Source organism: Semicossyphus pulcher, unplaced genomic scaffold (assembly GCF_022749685.1).
Source record: "Semicossyphus pulcher isolate SPU_LCO1_2020_fin unplaced genomic scaffold, fSemPul1.0.p SCAF_5, whole genome shotgun sequence".
NCBI classification, from domain to species: domain Eukaryota; kingdom Metazoa; phylum Chordata; class Actinopteri; order Labriformes; family Labridae; genus Semicossyphus; species Semicossyphus pulcher.
The window spans coordinates 7,685,478-7,705,522 of record NW_027211726.1 but is presented as its reverse complement, the minus strand read 5'-3'; the positions used below and the strand labels follow the sequence as shown (position 1 = coordinate 7,705,522).

At 42.4% G+C, this 20,045-nt stretch overlaps 2 protein-coding genes across 5 annotated transcripts; one reads left to right on the top strand and one right to left on the bottom strand.

Annotated features, from left to right (window-relative positions):
• Positions 1-649: 649 nt before the first annotated feature.
• zbtb22a (zinc finger and BTB domain containing 22a) lies at positions 650-4,651 on the top strand. Its single transcript, XM_069681618.1, has 4 exons — positions 650-988; positions 1,881-2,099; positions 2,205-2,976; positions 3,170-4,651. The coding sequence occupies exons 2-4, from the start codon at positions 1,893-1,895 to the stop codon at positions 4,276-4,278; spliced, it is 2,088 nt and encodes a 695-aa protein (XP_069537719.1). The 5' UTR covers positions 650-988; positions 1,881-1,892; the 3' UTR covers positions 4,279-4,651.
• Positions 4,652-7,487: 2,836 nt separating this feature from the next.
• Positions 7,488-14,244, bottom strand: mbpa (myelin basic protein a). 4 transcript variants are annotated; one of them, XM_069682018.1, is made up of 7 exons: positions 13,973-14,244; positions 12,417-12,512; positions 12,024-12,050; positions 10,616-10,636; positions 9,181-9,264; positions 9,043-9,063; positions 7,566-7,633 (listed from the first exon to the last, which is right to left on the bottom strand). In XM_069682018.1, the coding sequence occupies exons 1-6, from the start codon at positions 14,090-14,092 to the stop codon at positions 9,061-9,063; spliced, it is 351 nt and encodes a 116-aa protein (XP_069538119.1). In that variant the 5' UTR covers positions 14,093-14,244; the 3' UTR covers positions 7,566-7,633; positions 9,043-9,060. The 4 variants fall into 4 exon arrangements, with proteins under 4 accessions (XP_069538117.1, XP_069538118.1, XP_069538120.1 ...); XM_069682016.1 differs by lacking the exon at positions 9,043-9,063 and having other exon boundaries at positions 7,488-7,633; XM_069682017.1 differs by lacking the exons at positions 9,043-9,063; positions 10,616-10,636 and having other exon boundaries at positions 7,488-7,633.
• Between the last annotated feature and the right edge of the window lie 5,801 nt (positions 14,245-20,045).

The following is a 20,045-nucleotide window of genomic DNA, read 5'->3' as shown; positions in this document are numbered from 1 at the left end:
TTTTTAACGTAATAATATTTTTGCCGTTTCTGGAAACTGCCCCTATGGCTTCACCTCGCGTACACTGCAATTTTATTGAAAAATAATGGGCTTTTAAGGTTATGGTAGAGCGATATTAGGGTGAACTGGCCCTTTAAATTAACTCAGTGGGGCGGGGTAATCGACTTCTCACAGCAGAAGTCAATAACTGACTGTGCATTCACGTGATGTCGGAATACTCGGAAAAACTAGTTATCGACTGGGAAAATTCACAGAAAGGCTCCCTCAAGTCGGAAAAACAGGAAACTTTGGAGATAATTTTGATACCCGAGTTGACAGAATTGACATCATTTTACGCAGAAACATGGGCGTTGCAAACTAAGCCTTGGCTTGATGGTCGAACACTTTTAAAAAAAAATCAATTTGCAATTTGCAATGTCATTTGACATTTGTAATATAGTTTAAAGCTCTAACCTTCAGTTTCTGTCCATGCAAAGTTACATTGTTCAGTTCCTAAAAATAACATTTAATACATATTCTTTTATTGGGTCCGTGTTGTTGACACATTACGAATTAAAGCTCGTGAACACATGAAAGTCTGATTGACCACCTGGGAACTTCAGGATCCGAGGAGCACGTGAATACACCGTTACAATAACTGTCCATACACTTGTGGTTTCTGCTTTTATTCCAAATTATTAGATTCTCTTTAGCGAAAGACGCAGATTAACTTGCTCAGCGTGATGCCATTTTATAATAAACTAAACCAACTTTCACACCAAACACCCACTCACGTACCGTTTGAGGATGCTGATGCTGTTCTGTCAACCAGCTAGCATCAGCTACGCCTACGGGCAAGCTGCTGTTAGCATTTAGCTAGCTTGCTTTTATCATAATATTTTACATTTACAATTGATAGTGTTTGTATCTGGGATCCACGAATATTAATATCGGGCCGCAAATAGCCAGCGACGTTGCCCATGACAGTAAAAAGCTCGACGTTTAAAAGGTAAAGTAACTCAGCTCACGTTAACGGCTAACTAGCTAACTTAATGACTTCTGCTTAGCAACAAGCTCACGCAGGACTGGACTTAACCTACACACAGACAAGCAGTGAGATAACTAAAACTATTTTATGTTTCCATTATTAGACTTCATATTAATTATACAGTTTTTATGTGGCTGGCCTAGTTTAAGTTAGTGCTTCGTGCCATGGAGAGCTAACATTAGCTAGCCTAATGTGGTAGTGATCATCAGATAGAAGCTCTCTTAGCCTCGTGTTATGTTTTTCTATATCTTATCCATATTGATAGTTTACCGACGTTTATTTAATGTAACTTTATGGCTGAAAAGTTTATCAATCGATTTAACAGTCTATATTCGATCAGAGAAAAAGGCTCAGCAAAGAATTTAACACAAATGTATTATTAAAAGGTAACCGATTAATCACTCAAATCAATGGAAGCCCTTAGCGGACATGCATCCATACATTTTATTTACTCCGTTTTTCCGTGATAACGAGTTATTTCCGGACATTTTCTCGAGATCTCGACTTATCTCGAGATAACTGTACAGATCAGTTTTTGAGTAAAATACCAAATTTCCTCGTGTTCCAGCTTTTTCGTTGTTGGAATTGCCTGATTTTGATCTTGTTTGATAGTGAACATAGTCTATTAGTGTATAAAAACCACTCGGCACTAGCCAGGCAACCCAGAATTGGCTTCTGGTTGCTGTAGCTGAGAATATGGCTTCCATTTTTAGTCAGCATATATTGTAAGTAATTGAGACACTATGCATTCAAACCTCATGATAAAAGTGTGACATAACAGAATGTTTCTCTGTAGTCTTCTTAAACGCAGTCATCAAAGCTGTGTAATAAACAGTTTTTATCTTCTCTACAGTTTTGTGTGACCATGGATCAGACATGCAATGCTTCTGCTGCTTCCGGTGGTCTGACTGTCCAGGTGTGTTTCCCTGGTGCTCGAGCCGCTGTTTTGGACAATTTGAACCGGCAGCGGGAAGAAGGCCGGTTGTGTGACCTCTCCATCCAGGTGCAGGGTCATGTGTTCAGGGCCCACCGCTGTGTCCTTGCTGCATCTTCGCCCTACTTTCATGACCAGGTAGACCAGGGTCCATCAGGGTGTGATATATTGTAAGTGCAAATGTATTTATATATAATAATATAATATTATATAATATTTGTGTTTATCCGTATCTCTCATCAGGTGCTACTGAAGAACGTTACAACTGTGTCCCTGCCCTCAGTTATGGACCCTGTGGCCTTTGAGAGCGTCCTGAGTTCTGCCTACACAGGCCAGCTGAGCATTGTGCATGACGACATTGTTAACTACGTCACTGTTGCCAGTTTCCTCCAGATGTGGCACATTGTGGACAAATGCACTGAGATCCTGAAGAGACCCCGGCCCTCGGCAGAGGTCACCCCCGGTGAGGCCACCGCAGCTGCCCCTGGCACCGCGTCTCGACAGCAGTCTCCAAGCAGCACAGACTGCTTATATCTGGAGAGGGAGGGAAGGAGGAAGGAGAGAAAGCCCGATGCTTTGCCCCCGTTAGCGACATGGAGACGCCCGCAGCAGTTTCCTAGATGGGGTCGCCCGCGGCCTTCATCAGCCCAGCATTTAGCGGACTCTCAAGTGGATGCCCTCCCTGGCTATGCAGAGAGTGATTACACCGGTTGTGAGGAAACATGGGTATCCAGCCATGCCAAAACTAGCCACTACGCCCATGATGGGCCTGGTTACAATAGTCGGCACCACGGGGTTTGTCCTAGTGGTGAAGCATTAAAGCAGAAAGTCAGGTATCATCAGCGTGGAGTGCCGCAGAGCGCTGATAGACTGCTTGATAAGAATAGAGAAATCGGAGGCAGTGATGAGACGCAAGAGAAAAGGAAGAACGAGAAAAGAGAGATCGAGGCCGATGAGGGAGTAGGAGAGGAGGCGGTGGAGAAGAAAGAAGGATTTGCACAAATGGGACACTGTGGTAAGAAACAAAAGACTCATTTTACTTTAAACATAATTAATATGTCTCAAACAAAATGGCTTAAAAACAACAGACATGTAGCTGTATGTACAAAATGTCAATTCAAATGTAAAGTTAATTTATAATTTTTTCTCTTACAGTCGTAAAAACTATTCTTTACTTATAGAAAATTTGTTTTACATTCCTCCACCAGACTTCCACCCAATTTCCAATGAGAACGTGTGTTCTGGACAAGCCACAGGGAAGGCGAGTGTGGAGGAAAAAGTGCAGAGAAATTTTGCAGGGAGTGATCCCTCCTCAGACCTGCACGGTGTTCATACCTGTCAGACAGGTGAAGGAGTTCCGGGCCCTTCCTGTCCGGCTTCAGCGCGGGTCCCTTGGCAGACGGGTCCCTGGTCTCAACAGGAGCAGAGGCTGCAGGAAGGAGAGGCTGGCAGCTGCAGTAAAGACGAGGATGAAGAGGAGGAGGAGGAGGATGTGGACTTTGAATGTTTCACAGGAGGAAGCTTTAGCAGAGACACATATGACGAGATTGAAGACGGCACGGGACAGGTTTCCCAGAGGCCTTTGGGGCCCGTGTCTCCTGACTTCACCATGACCGGCTCAGAGGTGAACTGGCCCTCCACCAGTGTGGGACAGGGTGGCTCATTGACCCCCACCTCAAATCGACATGTGTCTCCATCCTCTGCTGCTTTTCCACCACCCTCTTCTCCTCCAACTCCATCATCTTCATCCTCAGTCTCCCTCGCTGGCGCCCCCTACACGGGCAAAGTCCACTTCTGCCACTGCGGCAAAGCCTACACCCTGAAGAGCATGCGTGACCGGCACGTGAAGATGCAGCACCTTAATCTACGCCCCTTTGGCTGCCCTGTTTGCACAAAGTCCTTTAAGATGAAGCACCACCTAACCAAGCACCTTAAGACTCATGGGGGGCTGCGGCCCTACGAGTGCGGCCTGTGTGGGAAGAAAGTCATTTGGAGAGACAGCTTCCTCAGGCATCAGGCCCGTTGTGAGAGACTTGCCTCCAGCTCTTCAGCTAACAGCAACAATGCGAGCACAGCAGCAGCTGATATGGAAGACGGCTATGGTTACGGTTTTGAAGATGGGGAGGCTTTTCTCGCAGCGGGAGGGCAAGTGAAAGTGGAGGAGGTGGATTTTCACGGGGAGATGGAGGACGGGATGGGCGGCCTGTTGGGCAGCGTGTCTGGGATTGTGGACGGGTTAAGAACTGAGACACACAATCTGGACGCTGGTAGTCACGTTTTCAAAGAGGAGGCGAGTGAGAGCTTTAGCGGAAATTAAAAATTAATGTGAAGCAGCACTTAAACTGTATGAACGAAAATGCACACAATGGGTGATTACATGATGACTTTGAAAGCTTATTTAAGCAACGTCTTTTCTTTCATCCTTTTTAAGTGCATTCTTTTCCTAGCATGGGTTTTTCGTAAAAAAAAAGGGACAATCATTTGCTTTGTTGAAGTGATCCTTTTTAAGTTCCCTGTTTAGTGATGCTGTAAACTGTATATCTGTGACAGGCCGTGTTGTGAATGTACTTCCTGAGCCGGAATAAGTTGACTTGCATTTTGCACATAATTGTTTTGCCATTGATCTGCATTAGAAAATAAATCTAAGGGTATATTTTTTGTGTTGCTTCACATTATGTATAGAAGAGACATTTTTCAGGAAATAAATCACTTTGGATTTGTCCGATTGATTGTGGATTGGCAGAATTTCTTTCTATTCATTCATCCTAGAACATTAAGGCTCATTGTAGGACAGTCTTTTGCAGCACAGTAGAAGAGCACCAGAGGTCTCTCTTGCACAACACTAGCCCGGTGCCTCCCTTTCCTATCATCAAACTGTTCAAAAGCTCTTCGCTGTGTTTGAGGAAAGCTTCCGCTGTCAAATGTAAAAGGCCCACAGACCCTGAAAGATGAGAAGCTGTTGAATAGGTGTGTCTTTTAATATATTTAGATGCATTCAGGGGACAGTAGTGTATAGACATTTCCATTTCAATAGCAAACAGGAAGCTGAGACAATCAAAGAAACCCTACAAAGGTATTACATATCACTCTGTATATAGAACACAATATATAGGGAATTACACAACAGCTGATATCATATTGAAATATATGTTTTCTATAAAGGTTTGGTAATATGGGTTGAACCTGGCCTTTGTGTGATACGTATATTACACCACTGAGCCAATTATAGTAGGAACATTGCATGCAGGAGAGATGGAGCTCTTTGCTAAATGTGCTTTTAGGGGCAGCTGTCCTTGAAGTTATACATCAGCATTATTTCTAATGATGGGATAGATTGGTTTCTGAGTATCATGTGTATTTAGGATTAAATAAAGGACAGGATGCTCTGCTTGATGTAGCTGAGACCTTGTTGTTTCAGGCTGTAGAACTCTTTAATACTGGGGTTACTGTCTAAGAAAGATGATTGGACTCTAGAGGGTATTTCAAGCGTGTGTGGGAATCTGTTTTATCAGTTGATTATGGGTTGAGAGAGAGGCTTATACAGCCTGTTTATATTTTTCTTTCTACAGTTATTCAGCTGCTTAGAAGGCTAAATCGGGAACCTATAAGAGATTCTGAATCACAAATAGTCATATCATATAATATCATAGTGTACAATTTGCAAGGTTAAATTTGCAGTTGTATTGATATCTGGTTCCCATTTGATATTCTATATGGACATCATATATCATAAATACTTTCTTTGGACTGATCAGGAGGACTCAATATAAGAATTGGGAACAAGACAGTAATGTTACCCAGCACATGCAAAAACCAGCAAGGTGGGATCATCGTAGTTTTAATGTGTCTAATAATATTCAAGAAAATGTTTGCCATTTCCTAAAATAGGCTTGATTGCTTTATTTCTAAGAGTCAGAGGAAAAGCTTGATACCACTCGTTTGTGCAGAATGTATGTGGCTAGAGCCAGTTGTACATTAGCTTGGTTTAGCATAAAGACTGTTAGCACAGGAAGCAGCTAGTCTTACCCTAGTTTTTATACTTCAAATTGTCTACACTGAACAAGATATTATGTGCTAATTAGTGAGTTTTAAGGTGCTAGTAGGACATTTTTTAATGTTTGTCTTTATTTTAAGCTAGGTTAGCCATCTACTGCAGCTAATTTCAGCAAGTTAAGTTAAGTTGTAATAAAACTAATTTTGTAAATTAAACTTAAAAGTAACGTGATAATAAATTAGCTTTGTTGACCTTTACACAAAATCAAGCTAGCTGTTTTCACCTCTTGGCAGTTTTAATGCTAAGTTAAGCTAATGGTGTTATAGCTGTAGCTACATAGCCTATTTACCAAACAGACTTTTACCACACAGCTAGCATTGTCAACTTAACTCTTCACAAGAAAGAAATAATAATAAAGACAGCAGCATAGTCGTATTTTAAACATTTAATAACTTGGAGAAGACATGTTTATTTCCAGTTAGGGCTGATACATTAATAGGAAACAAAACACTGATACTTGAACACTCAGTTCAAGTGTCCTTTTCTTGTAGCACCACCAAATGTCAGCAACCTCAGACAAAGAAACACCTTTACAGTTTGACTATGTTGTTAAAGTGAACCTACAAACAGCATGTACAAATGAGACTGGCAGTGTAATTTATCATGAACAACAATCAACCAAATAATTATGAGTCAGAACATTTGAAATCCACATTTTGTCCTGTAGTACATGAACTCCTCGAACCTTCTCAGTGCTTTTGCCTTAAACCCTCTGAACCACTTACTTTCTGACCATCAGGTAAAACATTTGTCCGTCATCTTCTTACTAAAACACAAAATACATTTAAACCCCAACCTAAATTAAGATGCAAACAGGTGACTCACAGAAAATGAGATGGACGCAAAAGCGACTAATCAGAAAAGAGAGCAGACTTGTTTTTAGGGTATTTTAGTTGTATTATACTCAACAGTGCATTTGAAAAGGGCCTTTTTATTTGAATACACTTTAATGACATAAAACTGTACATGCTTATTAATTACACTGCAGCATAATGTAACAAAACTGTTAAATTAAACACAATTAGAGTCGTTACTTCTCATATACTGTAGGTTTCCAGTTGTATTTTCATCAAACAACCACAAACAGGACCACTCTCCCTCTAGATTTCACATATGAAACAAAAACAAAGGTTTGTTCGGCGTGTGAGTCGTGTGAACGCGGCGGGATACATAAAGCGTCACTCGTGTACAAAATGCAGACGACAGGAGACGAATAGAAAAACAAACATCTGCCATGGACGAACCTCAGACAGCAGACACTAGCACCATCAGACCAAGACACTCGAACAGGCGACTTTTACAGTGAGATATTTTACGAAAAGCAAGACTAGATCTCGTCTACACGGCTGAATAATGACTAAGACAGGATATGCTAAGAAGTAGAATTAAAAGGAAACAGTGGATTTCATGCTATGTTATTGTAGTGTCACTGTCGAAACATACAGGAGGCTTGTGTTAGTCGGTTATTTTTTCTTGAGGTTGTGGGTCCGCCTCTTGCAGATCTGTTCCTTTGCCTTCGTCTTGCCCCATCGGCGTCGGATCTGTGGTTTGGTCCTCTGCGGAGAGCTTAGAAGATGGTGCTCCAGCGTTTGGGGGGTGGGCGGGACTTGGTGTCTCCCTGCAGTAAATAAAGAGGATGATGAGAAAAAACATCCATTTTCTAAACCCTGAAATGGCATTTAACAGCTTATCAATCTTGGGTTTGGAGTTTTCAGTAAATTAAATGTTTGATTGTCGAATACTTCACATTATCAGGGATATAAGGAGATCAAAAGTAACCCTCAGAAAATTTGAGGTAGATTGCGTTTTCAGAAAAAAGAAACAATCGATGAATCCGTGTAGATGTATATTTGGGTTTACATGAAGTGTAACTTCAAAAATGAGAATGTTGCTCTTAAACTTCCCATGAAATCAAAATGTATATTTCAGTATTTCGATCACACATGTCTTGTTTGGTTGTTTTGTTTGACATTTTAGAGTTTGTCATTTCCTGGAAACGATAACAATTTTGATGCCTCATCCTGCACTCAGGGGCCTGTACTAAAATTGCATCCAATAAAACGCTCACCCTGATTTTTATGTCCCACCCCCATGACAACTAACGACCAATGAGCTACCTAACAGTTATGGGTCGTTATTGCGGTTTTGTTTGAATGTTCTTACAGTCAGTGCTGGACACTATATATTTACATGGCGGCCATTTTCCTCTGACATCACACTCAGTGTGGGAGGCTTTAATGCTGCTATAATGTCGTACTGCTGTAGTCAGTATAAACGTGGCAAAGGTTATCAGATTATTTATTTATGAATTGATCAGCAACTAAAAAGACAATAGATAGTAAAACTGCAGGGACATGAGGCCATATTCCATGTTAAACATACTTGATGACCCATTAGCTACAATTAGACAACAGCTAATGTTAGCAATCAATCACTTCCCAGCTAACATTACTATGAACTGGGAATTTAAGTCTTTCTTATCATGTTGTCTTAGGCTATGTAACAGTTAAGTTAACCTTTAGCCACTTCCTAGCTAACGGTTATATTAGCTAGGAAGAAGTTGAATGCTAACTTAGGTTGTACTCTGACGGTAGCTAATAAGTACCTGGAATAATGGCTCAATGTCCCTTTGATTTTCACTGTCCATGGTCTTTTCAGTTGCTGATTGATTAAGAACAGATGAAATGATAGTGATTACCTGAAGCTAACTGACATTAGCCTTTTGATAACACAGTTTGAGCTTCCCACCCTGAGCCTGACGTCAAAGGAAAATGGCCGCCTTGTGTATATGGTCACTTAGCTACTGTAAACGTCAATGTTTATCCACAACAAGTCCTTCCCTAGCTTTGTGCTCTTAGATTAAACTTTACATATGCAGAATCAGATAGTGCTCAGCTAGCCGTTTCATGGGAACTTTAAGCTAGTTAGTTTATTATGATGACCGGCTGCTGTAAAAGCGTGTTGATGAAAGAAAAATGATCCAACTGAAATGATGAATCGATATACTTTATATTATTTATTACTCACTGATCTCTGACGAGAGCGTCACTGTTGCATTTGGGCAAGCACAGACAGGAAACAGTGTTTATGAAGCCCATTTTCACATGTAAAAAGAGGTTGTTATTATTGAGTGAAACTTAAAGGGTTAATGTGCGTTAGGCTCACCAGGTTGAAGAGTCTGGACAGTGTGCTTTGGTCTCTGCGTCTTCTGACCGGCGACTTTGTGCTCTCGGCACGCGGCGACGAGGCCTAGAACAAGATTCTCTATAAGCACACATGGAGACCTAAAACCGGACTGAAAGTAGCTTTCTGCTTTGTCATCGTATAACCTTTTACCAGACGTTTAATTCGTTTCATATTGATGGCTTTTTGTCTTTACTAGATGAGACACATTTAACCCCGGAGGGTCGGAGATGTCTGATGACTTTAGCAAAATGTCAAACGTAAAACACTAGCTTAAAAACGTTACAGAGGCAAAAATTAGTACCCAAACTTCCTCTATCTCTTTGTTTACCATCCATCCTGTTTAATTGCATTGGAACTGACCTATCAGTGTTTGGATCTATGTTCTCTTTCAGTTTTTAATGCACTTTGCTACAACCTGAATTTCCCTTTTGGACAATAAAGGTGGACTGATGCGAGAATTTTGTAGTGACACAACTTTAGGAAGCTAATAAGTTATAAAAGTCTAAAGGAGATAAAATTGTACCAGTAAATATTCCTTAATCTTAGAGGAAAACAACAAAATTGTAGGTGTGTTTTCTCTGTAACAGCAAAGAAACATTTCCCTCCTGTTGGTGTTATTGTGAGAGAAAGAGATGACCAAGACATTGAGGAAGGCATGGACATGTGACAGGACCAGACGCAGGTGACAGCCACCTTCCCAGGGGAAAGAAAATGAAACACAAGGGCAAGGTAAGGTCGTCAGTGAGCTGACACAAGTGGATAATCACTGTCAAAGGACACGCATACGGCTGCCCACAGTCACCAGACAGATGAGAAGACAGAAAAGGAGGTGGGGAGCCACAACAGATGGATCGGTGAGTCATCTGTGGCACAAAGGGGATGAAGGTGTTACAGAGAAATAGAGATGTGAAAGAGGAGGAGGAGGAGGATGCAGGCCGGGAGGTCCTAAGAGAAAATGTTTACCGGTTGTGGTTCATAAACAGTCGAGCTGTTTCAAAGTCATCCAGAAGCAGCGAGTCGCTCTGGATTAAAGCAAAGAAGGGATTGAAATGTAATCATAGGTTTGATATTTATGAATATATCAACTGTCCACCTATCAACCAGTAAAGTAGCTTTGCCCTTCATCTACTGTTTGTGAATAATCTCCTCTTTTCAATGTCTCCGTTCCACACGCTGAGGTATAAAAGATGTTTCTCTTCATGGAGCACAAAGCCGTGAAAGACAAAGTAAGAAAAGATGCAGAGCGAGTGTGGAGGTTAGAAAACAGGTGGGCTGCTGCAGACAGAGGACACACCGCAGAGGAGCTCTCTACAGACAGAAAGGGGATCATTGCACACGCACACACACACACAGAGCGGAGGTGAGATCAGCGGTGGAACTTTTGTTTGATGCGAGAAGGCGAGATGTGACGTACCAAGCCCAAGACGTCTCTCCACTGGACATGAAAAAGAAACAGACAGTGATGTGATGAGATGAGAAAGCCAGGAGGTGACTGCGTCCGCCTCAACACATCTGAGAATCAGTCAGTTGAAGATATGAGACGGTAAGATCAGGTGTGATGAGGTGGTAAAAGCTGGAAAATGTGGGTAAATTAAATGCTCTATCCAGCCAGTTCTCTTTATGGTGTCGACCAGTGGTTCCCAACATTTTTAGTTTATGACTCCATAAGAGGTAAAAAAATTATTCTTGACAAGAGAGAAGTCAAAAAAATAAAAGAGATGCATGTAGCAGAACATTTTAACTTCTTTCTTTAACATCTGGACCCTTCAGATTCATCACGTGACCCACCAAAAGTGTCCTGAACTACTCATGTAAAACACTAACACTGTAAAAGTTTGTTTGGTCGGTGGATGAAATTTGTTTAGCAACCAATAATACTTAAAATTATGTCATTAAATCAGTAAAATCAACTTTTATTTTGAAAACCCCCCGATGTTCAACATTAAAGCCACAGTGTGTAAAAATTTAAGCTAGCTAGCTTCGATACATCTCAACAAGTTTTGCATGGATTGGGCTGAAATTTGGTGCAAACATTCATGATCCCCAGAGGATGAAGCATACTGATTTTGGTGATCTCCAGACTTTTTTATCCAGCGCCACTGACACAACGAGTGTTCGATCGTCTAGGGAAATATCACAACATCTACGAAACGAAAAAAAATTGAAGTATGCACATTCATGTTCCCCGCAGGATGTATCCTTATGACTCTGGTGATCCCTTGAATTGTCATCTAGTGCCATCATCAGGTTAAATTTCAATTTGTGCAAAAGTTTTGTTGTCATGACAATTAAATAGTTTGTAGTGTTTAGTGATAAATAGCTAAACACCAGGGTGTTAGCATTGTCAACTTGCAAGCATGCTCACGTTGGAATTAGGCTCAATGCACCGCCGTGCTCAACCACTAGTATGGCTGTAGAATCAAAGCTCGCTATTTGACTGGAGTATTTTTTTAAATTATCTTAAAGGTGTTTTTATTCGTTACATATGTGACTAAGCTCGTCGTGGAGGGGGCGCAGTATCTCCCGGATTGTGATGCTACCACTGGATGGTGCCAACGTCATAAAATCCAAACACATAATGGCTTTAAGGTAACCAATGAACCCAAAGTGGATATGCCAAAAAAGACGCTTTAAACAGAGCATTATTAAATAAACGCAGCTCAGAAATATGACGGAGAACATTCCTAAAGATCAGGAAGTCGTGTCTAAGGAGTGATCAGAAGCCATTTTAATGTTATTTATGTCACATCGCTGCATCTCCACCCTCCGGCTATGACTCTGGAGGATCAACAAGACAGATATTGTAAAGGAATGAGACTCACCCTGGATTTAGGTTGAGGAGAGGACACCTGAGAACAACAACAGAATGGCTGATTGCACGGTGCGGGAAAAACAGAACAACAAACTTCTGAAATAAACAAACAAGTGAGCAGCTGATTGAGACTCCCCCCGTATCAGTATGTAAATGAAGGAGTCACGCAGCTTTGTAATCAGAGACAGAGCGGAGGGAAACAGTTTAGCACGCTGGGTTTGAAACCCTGCCGCACAACTGATGCCAAAAGTTAGAAGCACAGCCGGATCAACACTCAGTTTAAATTGTGTTTATGTGTTGTGACTTGTGCAACTCACAACAGCCTCAGCATCATACGTCTGTTTGAATACATTTGAATAAAACTGATGCTAGCAACAAAAAGTGACCGTTTAATCCCACTCACAATGCTCCTGAAGAAGTGCACCACAGCGTTCTCATTGGTCCGGCGGCGAGAGGAGGATTGCTGGGGTGAGGCGGCCAGGTGACCCCGGAACGACCCCTGTGAGGATCAACACAGGTCAAATGACTGCAAGGTACAAATAGCATCTCTTAAATACATTATATTTATGAGGGAATAGGTTGGCATTAGCTCGAACACACATAATTCCTTTCCAGAAAGTCGGTCCTGAGCTGCATAATACCGTCTAACAAGATAATTACGGTCATTACAATATGGAGCTGCAGGGTGTCAGGTGTCGCAGTGTGAGAGCGAAACCATAGACAATAAGGGTCTAAAAATCTGCAATTAAATCAATTAAAGGCAATTAAGGTAATAAGAGGAAGAAGCATGATGGATGTATAGTAAGAGACTGAAGAGTGGACGACAGTATGAAGCCATATTTTACAGATTTATCAGGTGTATCACGCTAACATCGCTGATGACTCACTCTGCAGTCTGCCAAACGATGTTAAAAAACATATATTGATGCTTGTTTATCTGAGTGTTTTTCTGTAACATAATCTGAAGAAAAAACCTTTGAGATACATATTTTTTTATGCCTCTGTGTTGGTAACGTGCAGCATACAAAGCCTGAAGGAAAAGAGATCAGACATCTTTGTGCTGCAGCTACTCAGACATCAGAAAACAGACTTCAGATGAAAGCAGGTCCGTGTGTGTGAATGGGCCCCTCCCATCACTGAAGGGTGAATCTTAAACTCGAAAGAGGTTTTCTACCTGCAGCCAAACCAAATGTACCTGTACTGTGATGATAGTGCATCTACTCGAATGTAAGGCGTACTCTCTCGGTGGCTTAAACATTATGCACCGAACCCATTTACCTCAAAAGTTTCAAAATAAAAGCACAGGCCGAAGGAGATACGGAGCAAAAGAAACCATAAAAACGAGAAGAGGGCGGAAGAATGGTTGCAGGTCAGAAAAGGTTACTGCTTTGAGAAAAATATATTTTTAAATAATATGATTATAGTTGTTTTCAGCTCAACCTGCATGAAACATAAGGATTAAAAGGGATATTTGGTCGGAAGCAACACATCTTCAATTTAGGAAAAAGTGCTCTGAGCAAGAATTTTCCTCTTCAATGAATTTTAAATTATGAAGCGTCTTGATTCTCACAAGGCAGGGTTAAATTTTGTCAGAGAATTTGAAAGCAGGCCCCAAAACTTTCAAAATAAATCTCATTTAAGAAGTTACTGGTTGGGCGAATTAACCATCAGTGCTCTCCGCTCCTTCGAACAGCTGTGCTGTGCCCGTCAGCACCTAGAAAAAGCCCAAACTGAGAAATCTACATCGTCTTTTTTTCTCTTAAAAGTATACGGAGATTTGAAATATTGCGTCCACGTCACTGAAAGCATTTTTAAACAATGTTTCCAATTCAGCAGGTCAAAATACAACACATTTTTGTAGTAAAACAAGATAATTGGTTCAATTTTAGAGTTTTCACAAGTGAAAGAAGCAAAAAGCCCGTGAACTGTCCCTTTAAATGCAGTTGAATCGACGCTCACCTTGCTCCTTTTCTTTTTGTCTCCTCCAAAGAACTTAGTAATCTGATCCATGAGGCCAGGAGCCTTCTTTTTCCTCCCGAGCCCGAAGGTGCTCTGCCCTGAGGTGCTCGCTGTAGCCATGCTAGTATGTGCTGAGGTTGGGTGGGGTTGACCTTTTGCTGTCTACTCTGTAGTCCTCCTCCGAGTCAGTCGCAGTCCACAGTGCCTACACCCGGTTCTGCTGCTCCTTCAGGGTTGTTTGCAGCTCCTCTGACGTGCTGTGGCTGTCTTTGAAGGTGTTGCCCCCTCGGGCCCAGGGCACCATGGGACATGTGGATGGTCAGGGTGAGGAGGGGGGGGGGCAGTGAGGTCCATGGCTCTGGCTCGGCTCCAGGCATTCTTTCAATCTTCAGTGGCTGTGTCAGTCACTGCCGCCCTCCGCATGGGCCGGGCCATTGTTCCTCAACCCATCTGCTTCACCCCGGCCGCAGGGACAACAAGGGTTATCTCTGAGTCTGCACTCACACCCTGATGCAAAGCAGCCCGCTGCTCTGTGAGCCCATTGTTTAATGGGCCTCATATATTTTCTTAATGGATTGTGTTTAAATTGGAAGTACAGTCACCCGAGATTAACATGTAGAGGCCCAGAAGAAAGGGAAGAAAGGAACTTCTGAGCACGAGCCAAGTATCTGTGTCTGCACAGTAATAGAATCAACCCGTGGTGACTTAGCATCTTTAGACTCCTCAACTTTCGTGGTAATGGAGCCTCTAAAATTATGTTTTGGACTTTGAAAATCAAAGATAACCAAACATTTTGTTTTACTGTCGTGTTCTTTGAGTGAAAAAAAGCCACAAAATCTGCCTCCTGGATTTCCCTGTCATGGATAAAACATGATAAAATGTGTCATCCACGGTGACTTCCAGGAGAGGAAACACAATAAAATGCACTACAGGGTGTACTTCCAGTGGAGAAAACAGGAACATTTTCCCTCAAGAAGAGATAACCATCAACATCTTCATCTTCCAGAAGAGAAAGCAGGACAAAGTACTCCAGGATAAAACAGGATAAGATTGCCTCCATGGTGCCCTTTCTCTGGAGGAAACGGGACCATTTGATGTCAAGGGTGCCCTTCCAGTGGATCCAGGAAAAGGTGCCTTCAAGGTTGTTTTTCCATCTGAGTAAACATGATTCAGTGCGCTCCAGGGTTCCCTTTCAGTGGAGAAAACAACACAAATTTTCCCACAATAAAACATGATAAACATGATGAAATGGGGGCGCTGTTTAGCTCAGTTGGTAGAGCAGGCGTCCCATGTACAGAGGCTACAGTCATCGTCACACTAATCGCAGGTTCAACTCCCGGTCTGCCGATCATTTGGTGCATGTTATCCCCCACTCTCTACTCCCAACATTTCCTGTCTATCTTCAGCTGTCCTATAAATAAGAAACATGATGACATGCTCTCCAGAGTGCCCTGAAAGAGGAGAAAACATGCATTCAAGGGTGCCCTTCCAGTAGAGACCGTATGACAAAGTGCACTGGATAGAACGGGACAAGGTGCTCTTAAGGTTTGACGTTTCAGTGAAGCAAACAGCACAAGGTCCCTGTCCTCAAGGATGCCCTTTCAGTGGAGAAAACGGGATAATGCTCTCTCCAGGGGGGCTCTTTAGTGAAGCAAGCAGAAGGTGCCCTCCTGGGTGACCTTTTATTGGAGAAAACGGGACAAATATGCATTAAATGATGCCCAGCCACTGAGGAAAACAGGATAAGGAGCTCTCTGGGGTTCCCTTCTAGTAGAGAAAAAAAGATAACATATCCTCAAATGGATTAAGGTGCCCTCAGTGGAGCCGTTCCAGAGAAGAAAGCTGGATACAGTCTCCTCCAGGAGGCCCTTCCAGAGGAGAGGATGGGACAAAGTGCCCTTCAGGGTTTCCTTCCAGTGGAGAAATATTAACAGCGTTGTCCAGTTGGCCATTTAAGGCAAACATAATGTAAGATTATAAAGCAAATCAAACATGCAAAAGGAATTAATATTGTTCTTTTAACGTGGTATTTTGAAGATGAACTGTCCTACGCAACATTTATGCTAGTTTGTGCACAGCATGCTCAGGGAATGGAATGTTTGAACACCTGCTCTTTATGTGAAACAAGAGCATGAAATCATTTAATACATCCGTGAATGTTTGGCTGTAACAATCCTGATTACATTTGTCATCGTACCACATCACAGCACCACAAGGAGTCCTGGATGTGTTGTTTCACGGGCAGCGGCTGCAGCAGCCCGAGAACAAAAGAGGATCTGTCTCCGGGTGAGTTGTGTTAGAAAACTCCCCTGCAGCATCAGAATATTCATATTTCACAACAGGCGCTTTTTTGTTCGCGCTGTTTCTTATTTACAGTCAGAAAGTTACCTCCGGAGGTGATTGACAACAGATGAATCTGCTTCATGTATCAGAAAGGGAGGCAGCGGTGGGATCATTTCAGAGGGGGAAGAAAAGCTGTTTCAGGAATAGGTTTTTATCCTGCAGCTTTGAGGACGCATCAGGAAACTTAACTTGTGACAAACTGAAATAGTACAGATTTTAATGGATACACGTGTCAACATTTCTATTTCAAACAGGGAACAAAAAGTCTGTGAGAAGGGCAAAGGTTACTGTGTTTTCTCACCAAGACAGCAAACAAGATGAGAAATAGAAACATGAGTGATGAGTCTGCTTGGAGTCCCAGCGGTCAGCCTCCATGTTTCCTCAGATACAACATGTGTACAGACGCATGATCCGCGACATTCTGTGCAATGAATAATAATGAACATGTTTTCCATTTACGGACCCTCACAGAGGTACAGTATGTGCTAAACCTGGAAACAAGCCACAGAGCAGAAAATGTCACGCTGCGGGGGGATGAAATATAATTTACAGACGAGCCAGCTGTGACAGGAGTTCCTTCTCTGTCATGCTGTGGATCACAAAGCTTCTTTACAGGATCAGGATGTCTCTCTCTTTTACAGTCCCCCTGCTGATGTCTGCACTAGAGGTCTGATTTTCTTCCTTCAAAAGAAGGCCCTGTTTTTGTTCAAGGTTCAAAAAACAGCCAATAAGTTGAACAATATGTGTGTGAGTACTGCGACCATTTACTACATCACTAAAGGAGCCTATCCCAGCTGTGATTGGGCGAGAGGCAGGGCACAACCCTGGACTGATCGGCAGTCAATCACAGGGCTGACACATAGAGACAGACAACCTTTCATGCTCACACCGACATGGGCAATGTAGAGTCACCGATGAACCTAACGAGCATGTCTTTGGACTGTGGGAGGAAGCCGGAGGAGCCGGAGGGAACCCACGCATGCACGGGGAGAACATGCAAACCCCACACAGAAAAGACCCACTATGTCCGAACTGGCAACAACGTTAACCACTGCATCGTCCTGCAGCCCTAACTAATCATTTATGAAGGTCAATCTAAATTACAGTGAGCTATGAATGTAGTTATATATGACATCAGATCAATATCACATCGACTGAATTTAAGAGACATTTGTGATTCTCAGAAGATGTAAATGATGTTTGGCTCAACCTTAAAGACCCCCTCCAGTGAGTGTTTAACCTTGTAAACATCTCCATGTGGTGTTCTTCATGTGCTACAAGACATATCAGGGACAACATCAGCAGTCATCTCCATGGCTGGGCCTGTCTGCTTTTAAACTGCAGTGTACCAAGGAAAGGCTGAACAACACGTTTTCAGATTGGCAGGTTTGTGATGTCATAAACCTAAGGAGCCAATCCAGTTAATGGACGGGGTGACGCTATGCATATCATCATGTGTAACCTATGGCAACCACTTCAGCGATGCGCGAGCCAGCTGTAACCGTCAACGTTATTTTTGCTAACTCACTACTGACTGCTAACGTTAACGTTACTGCTACTAATTACTACATTTCAAGCTAGCTAAGCTTCAACAAGTTGCCGCTTAACGATGGCAGAGACGAGTTTTGTTTACAGCTGTAATTCTACGAAAGGAGAAGTTGAACGTTCCAGAACCGCTTCGAATTTGCATAGTGGGCAGGGCCTATGCAGATCCGCAAATTTGTAATGAGGGAGAAGGAGGAGATGCTTTGGGAGGATTTTTACAAGGTATTTAAACATTTCTTGCAGAAAAAAAACACATCAGACACAATTTCTTTTTTCAAGCAGAGCATTTTATACGTCTTAAAACACGACTGGAGCTGCTCTTTAAGGGCCAAATCAGACAGAACACGTTTTAGCAGCTGGGTGCAGCTTTTTTGTCATTGTTTTCAATGAGAGGCTTTTTGCGCGCTGCTTTTGCATTGCAGAGCCCCTCGCATTTTTCCGAGTTGAAAAACTTCAACTTAAAGCAGAAAAGCGCCCGACATCATTGCAGTTTTTTCTGATTGTCCAATTGGATGAAAGGAGAGGCGGGCCTTCTGTCAGTTTACAATATAACGGTGAGGTTAATGACAGCTAATGATTAGGTGGTTGCCTTAAGAACAGTAGAAAAAAGAGGCGCAGCGAGCTGCTCTTTCATGCTTGTTTTTCGCTAATGTCATCAGCTAGCTAAAGAAGCACATGGTGAAGATTATACCTGCTTCACATCAGCATGATGTTAGCACAAAATACAAACAGTCGAGTGTCTACAGCCTTAAAATTGTTCTACCAGAGCTTTGAGTCATTATTTTCTTCGTTTGCGTTATTCGACCCCCGGAAAAGTAAAATTTCTTCAAAACGGGCCAAAAAAAACTTTTATTTTGAACATTGTTGTCAGCCTGAAAACGAGACAAATGTTTCACAGAAAGCTTCCACAGAAAAAAGATTTCTTTTAAAATGTCTTATAACTGATAAAGTTAAGCTGAGTCAGTCTGTAATTATTGTTATTTATGGCATGCTTTGCAGAACTTCTGGGAGAATTTAAAGGACATAATGGAAAACAACTGTGTCCTAGAGCTTTCCGCATGCTGCCCATGTATTCTTAGTTTGGTGATTCATTTGAACAAGATTAAATGAGCACAAATTCTATACTATGTTCATGTTTAAGCAACCGCATGTCTCTCAAAGACTGCTCATCCAATGTGGACGGACGCATGATTCCTCGTAAAAGTGTAGAAGCCTTTATTTGAACTCATCCGCTGAGGAATCCTGAAAATGAAAGTGGGTGAAATTTCATCTATGCATGAGCCTCCATGACACTGAAGTCTATGGAGCCAACATGGCTGCCCAGCTTCCTGTATAAACATATAAAAATGGGGATAAACTCAGAGGGAGACATGTTTGTCCACTCGTTCACACACAGAGCTCTGTCTGTTCGTCCCGCAGGGCCAGGCCTCAGTGCAGCACCCACGGGCCTGACAGAGGTAGGGGACAGGAATGCAGGGAGTGGGCTCACCACACTGCTTGTGCCCTCGTGCCCAGAAGAGTCTTGGATTTGTTCCTGCGGCTGGAAGGTCGAGGCCGAGCGCAGGGGAGACAATAGCGGCCATGCAGCAGAGCTGTGGGACACAAACACGGGAGATATCCTTGAACCCCGGCAGGAATGTTGATCCAGACCAAGACGCCCACCCAGAGAGGCAGCTGAATATCTCTCTGCTGCTGGAGAGAAAGCCGTCCTCTGTTCCATCACATGGGCAGAAAATTAACTCATGAGACAGTTCTGCTTCTTTTACAGTAGCTTGTTAAAATTGTTTTGACTCTTGCGCCCTCTTAGAGAGTGGAAAAGCCGCCGTAATTATTGTGATACTGTCACAGTTTCAGCTAAAGGTCGCCTGAGTTAAAGGAAGTCACAGAGGAGACGAGCATTTGATACCCTTTATTCTTTAAGACCAGTGCAAAAGGAAGAATCGTCCCACTATCACAAATCAAACCACAAGGATTTAAGCTGCTGTTCAGTTCAGGGATAAGTAAATCTGTTATTGTCATCTGCATAGAAACCGTTGGGAATCCATACAAAGAAATCCCTGTATCAAAGCACAGTCAGCCAGTTTCAGTCAGTAATTAGCATCGATATAACCTTTCCACACTTAAACTGATAATCTCAAAGATCTCAGTTTCGTTCTCTTTGGCAGCACCTAACGGCGATTAACAG

Coding starts and splice junctions, on each gene's coding strand:
- zbtb22a (XM_069681618.1), top strand. CDS start 1,893: ATGGATCAGACATGCAATGCTTCTGCTGCTTCCGGTGGTCTGACTGTC. Junction 2,100..2,204: donor CGCCCTACTTTCATGACCAG/GTAGACCAGGGT, acceptor ATCTCTCATCAG/GTGCTACTGAAGAACGTTAC. Junction 2,977..3,169: donor TGCACAAATGGGACACTGTG/GTAAGAAACAAA, acceptor TTCCTCCACCAG/ACTTCCACCCAATTTCCAAT.
- mbpa (XM_069682016.1), bottom strand. CDS start 14,092: ATGGCTACAGCGAGCACCTCAGGGCAGAGCACCTTCGGGCTCGGGAGG. Junction 12,051..12,416: donor TGCACTTCTTCAGGAGCATT/GTGAGTGGGATT, acceptor TGTTGTTCTCAG/GTGTCCTCTCCTCAACCTAA. Junction 10,637..12,023: donor CTCCTCAACCTAAATCCAGG/GTGAGTCTCATT, acceptor TTTCATGTCCAG/TGGAGAGACGTCTTGGGCTT.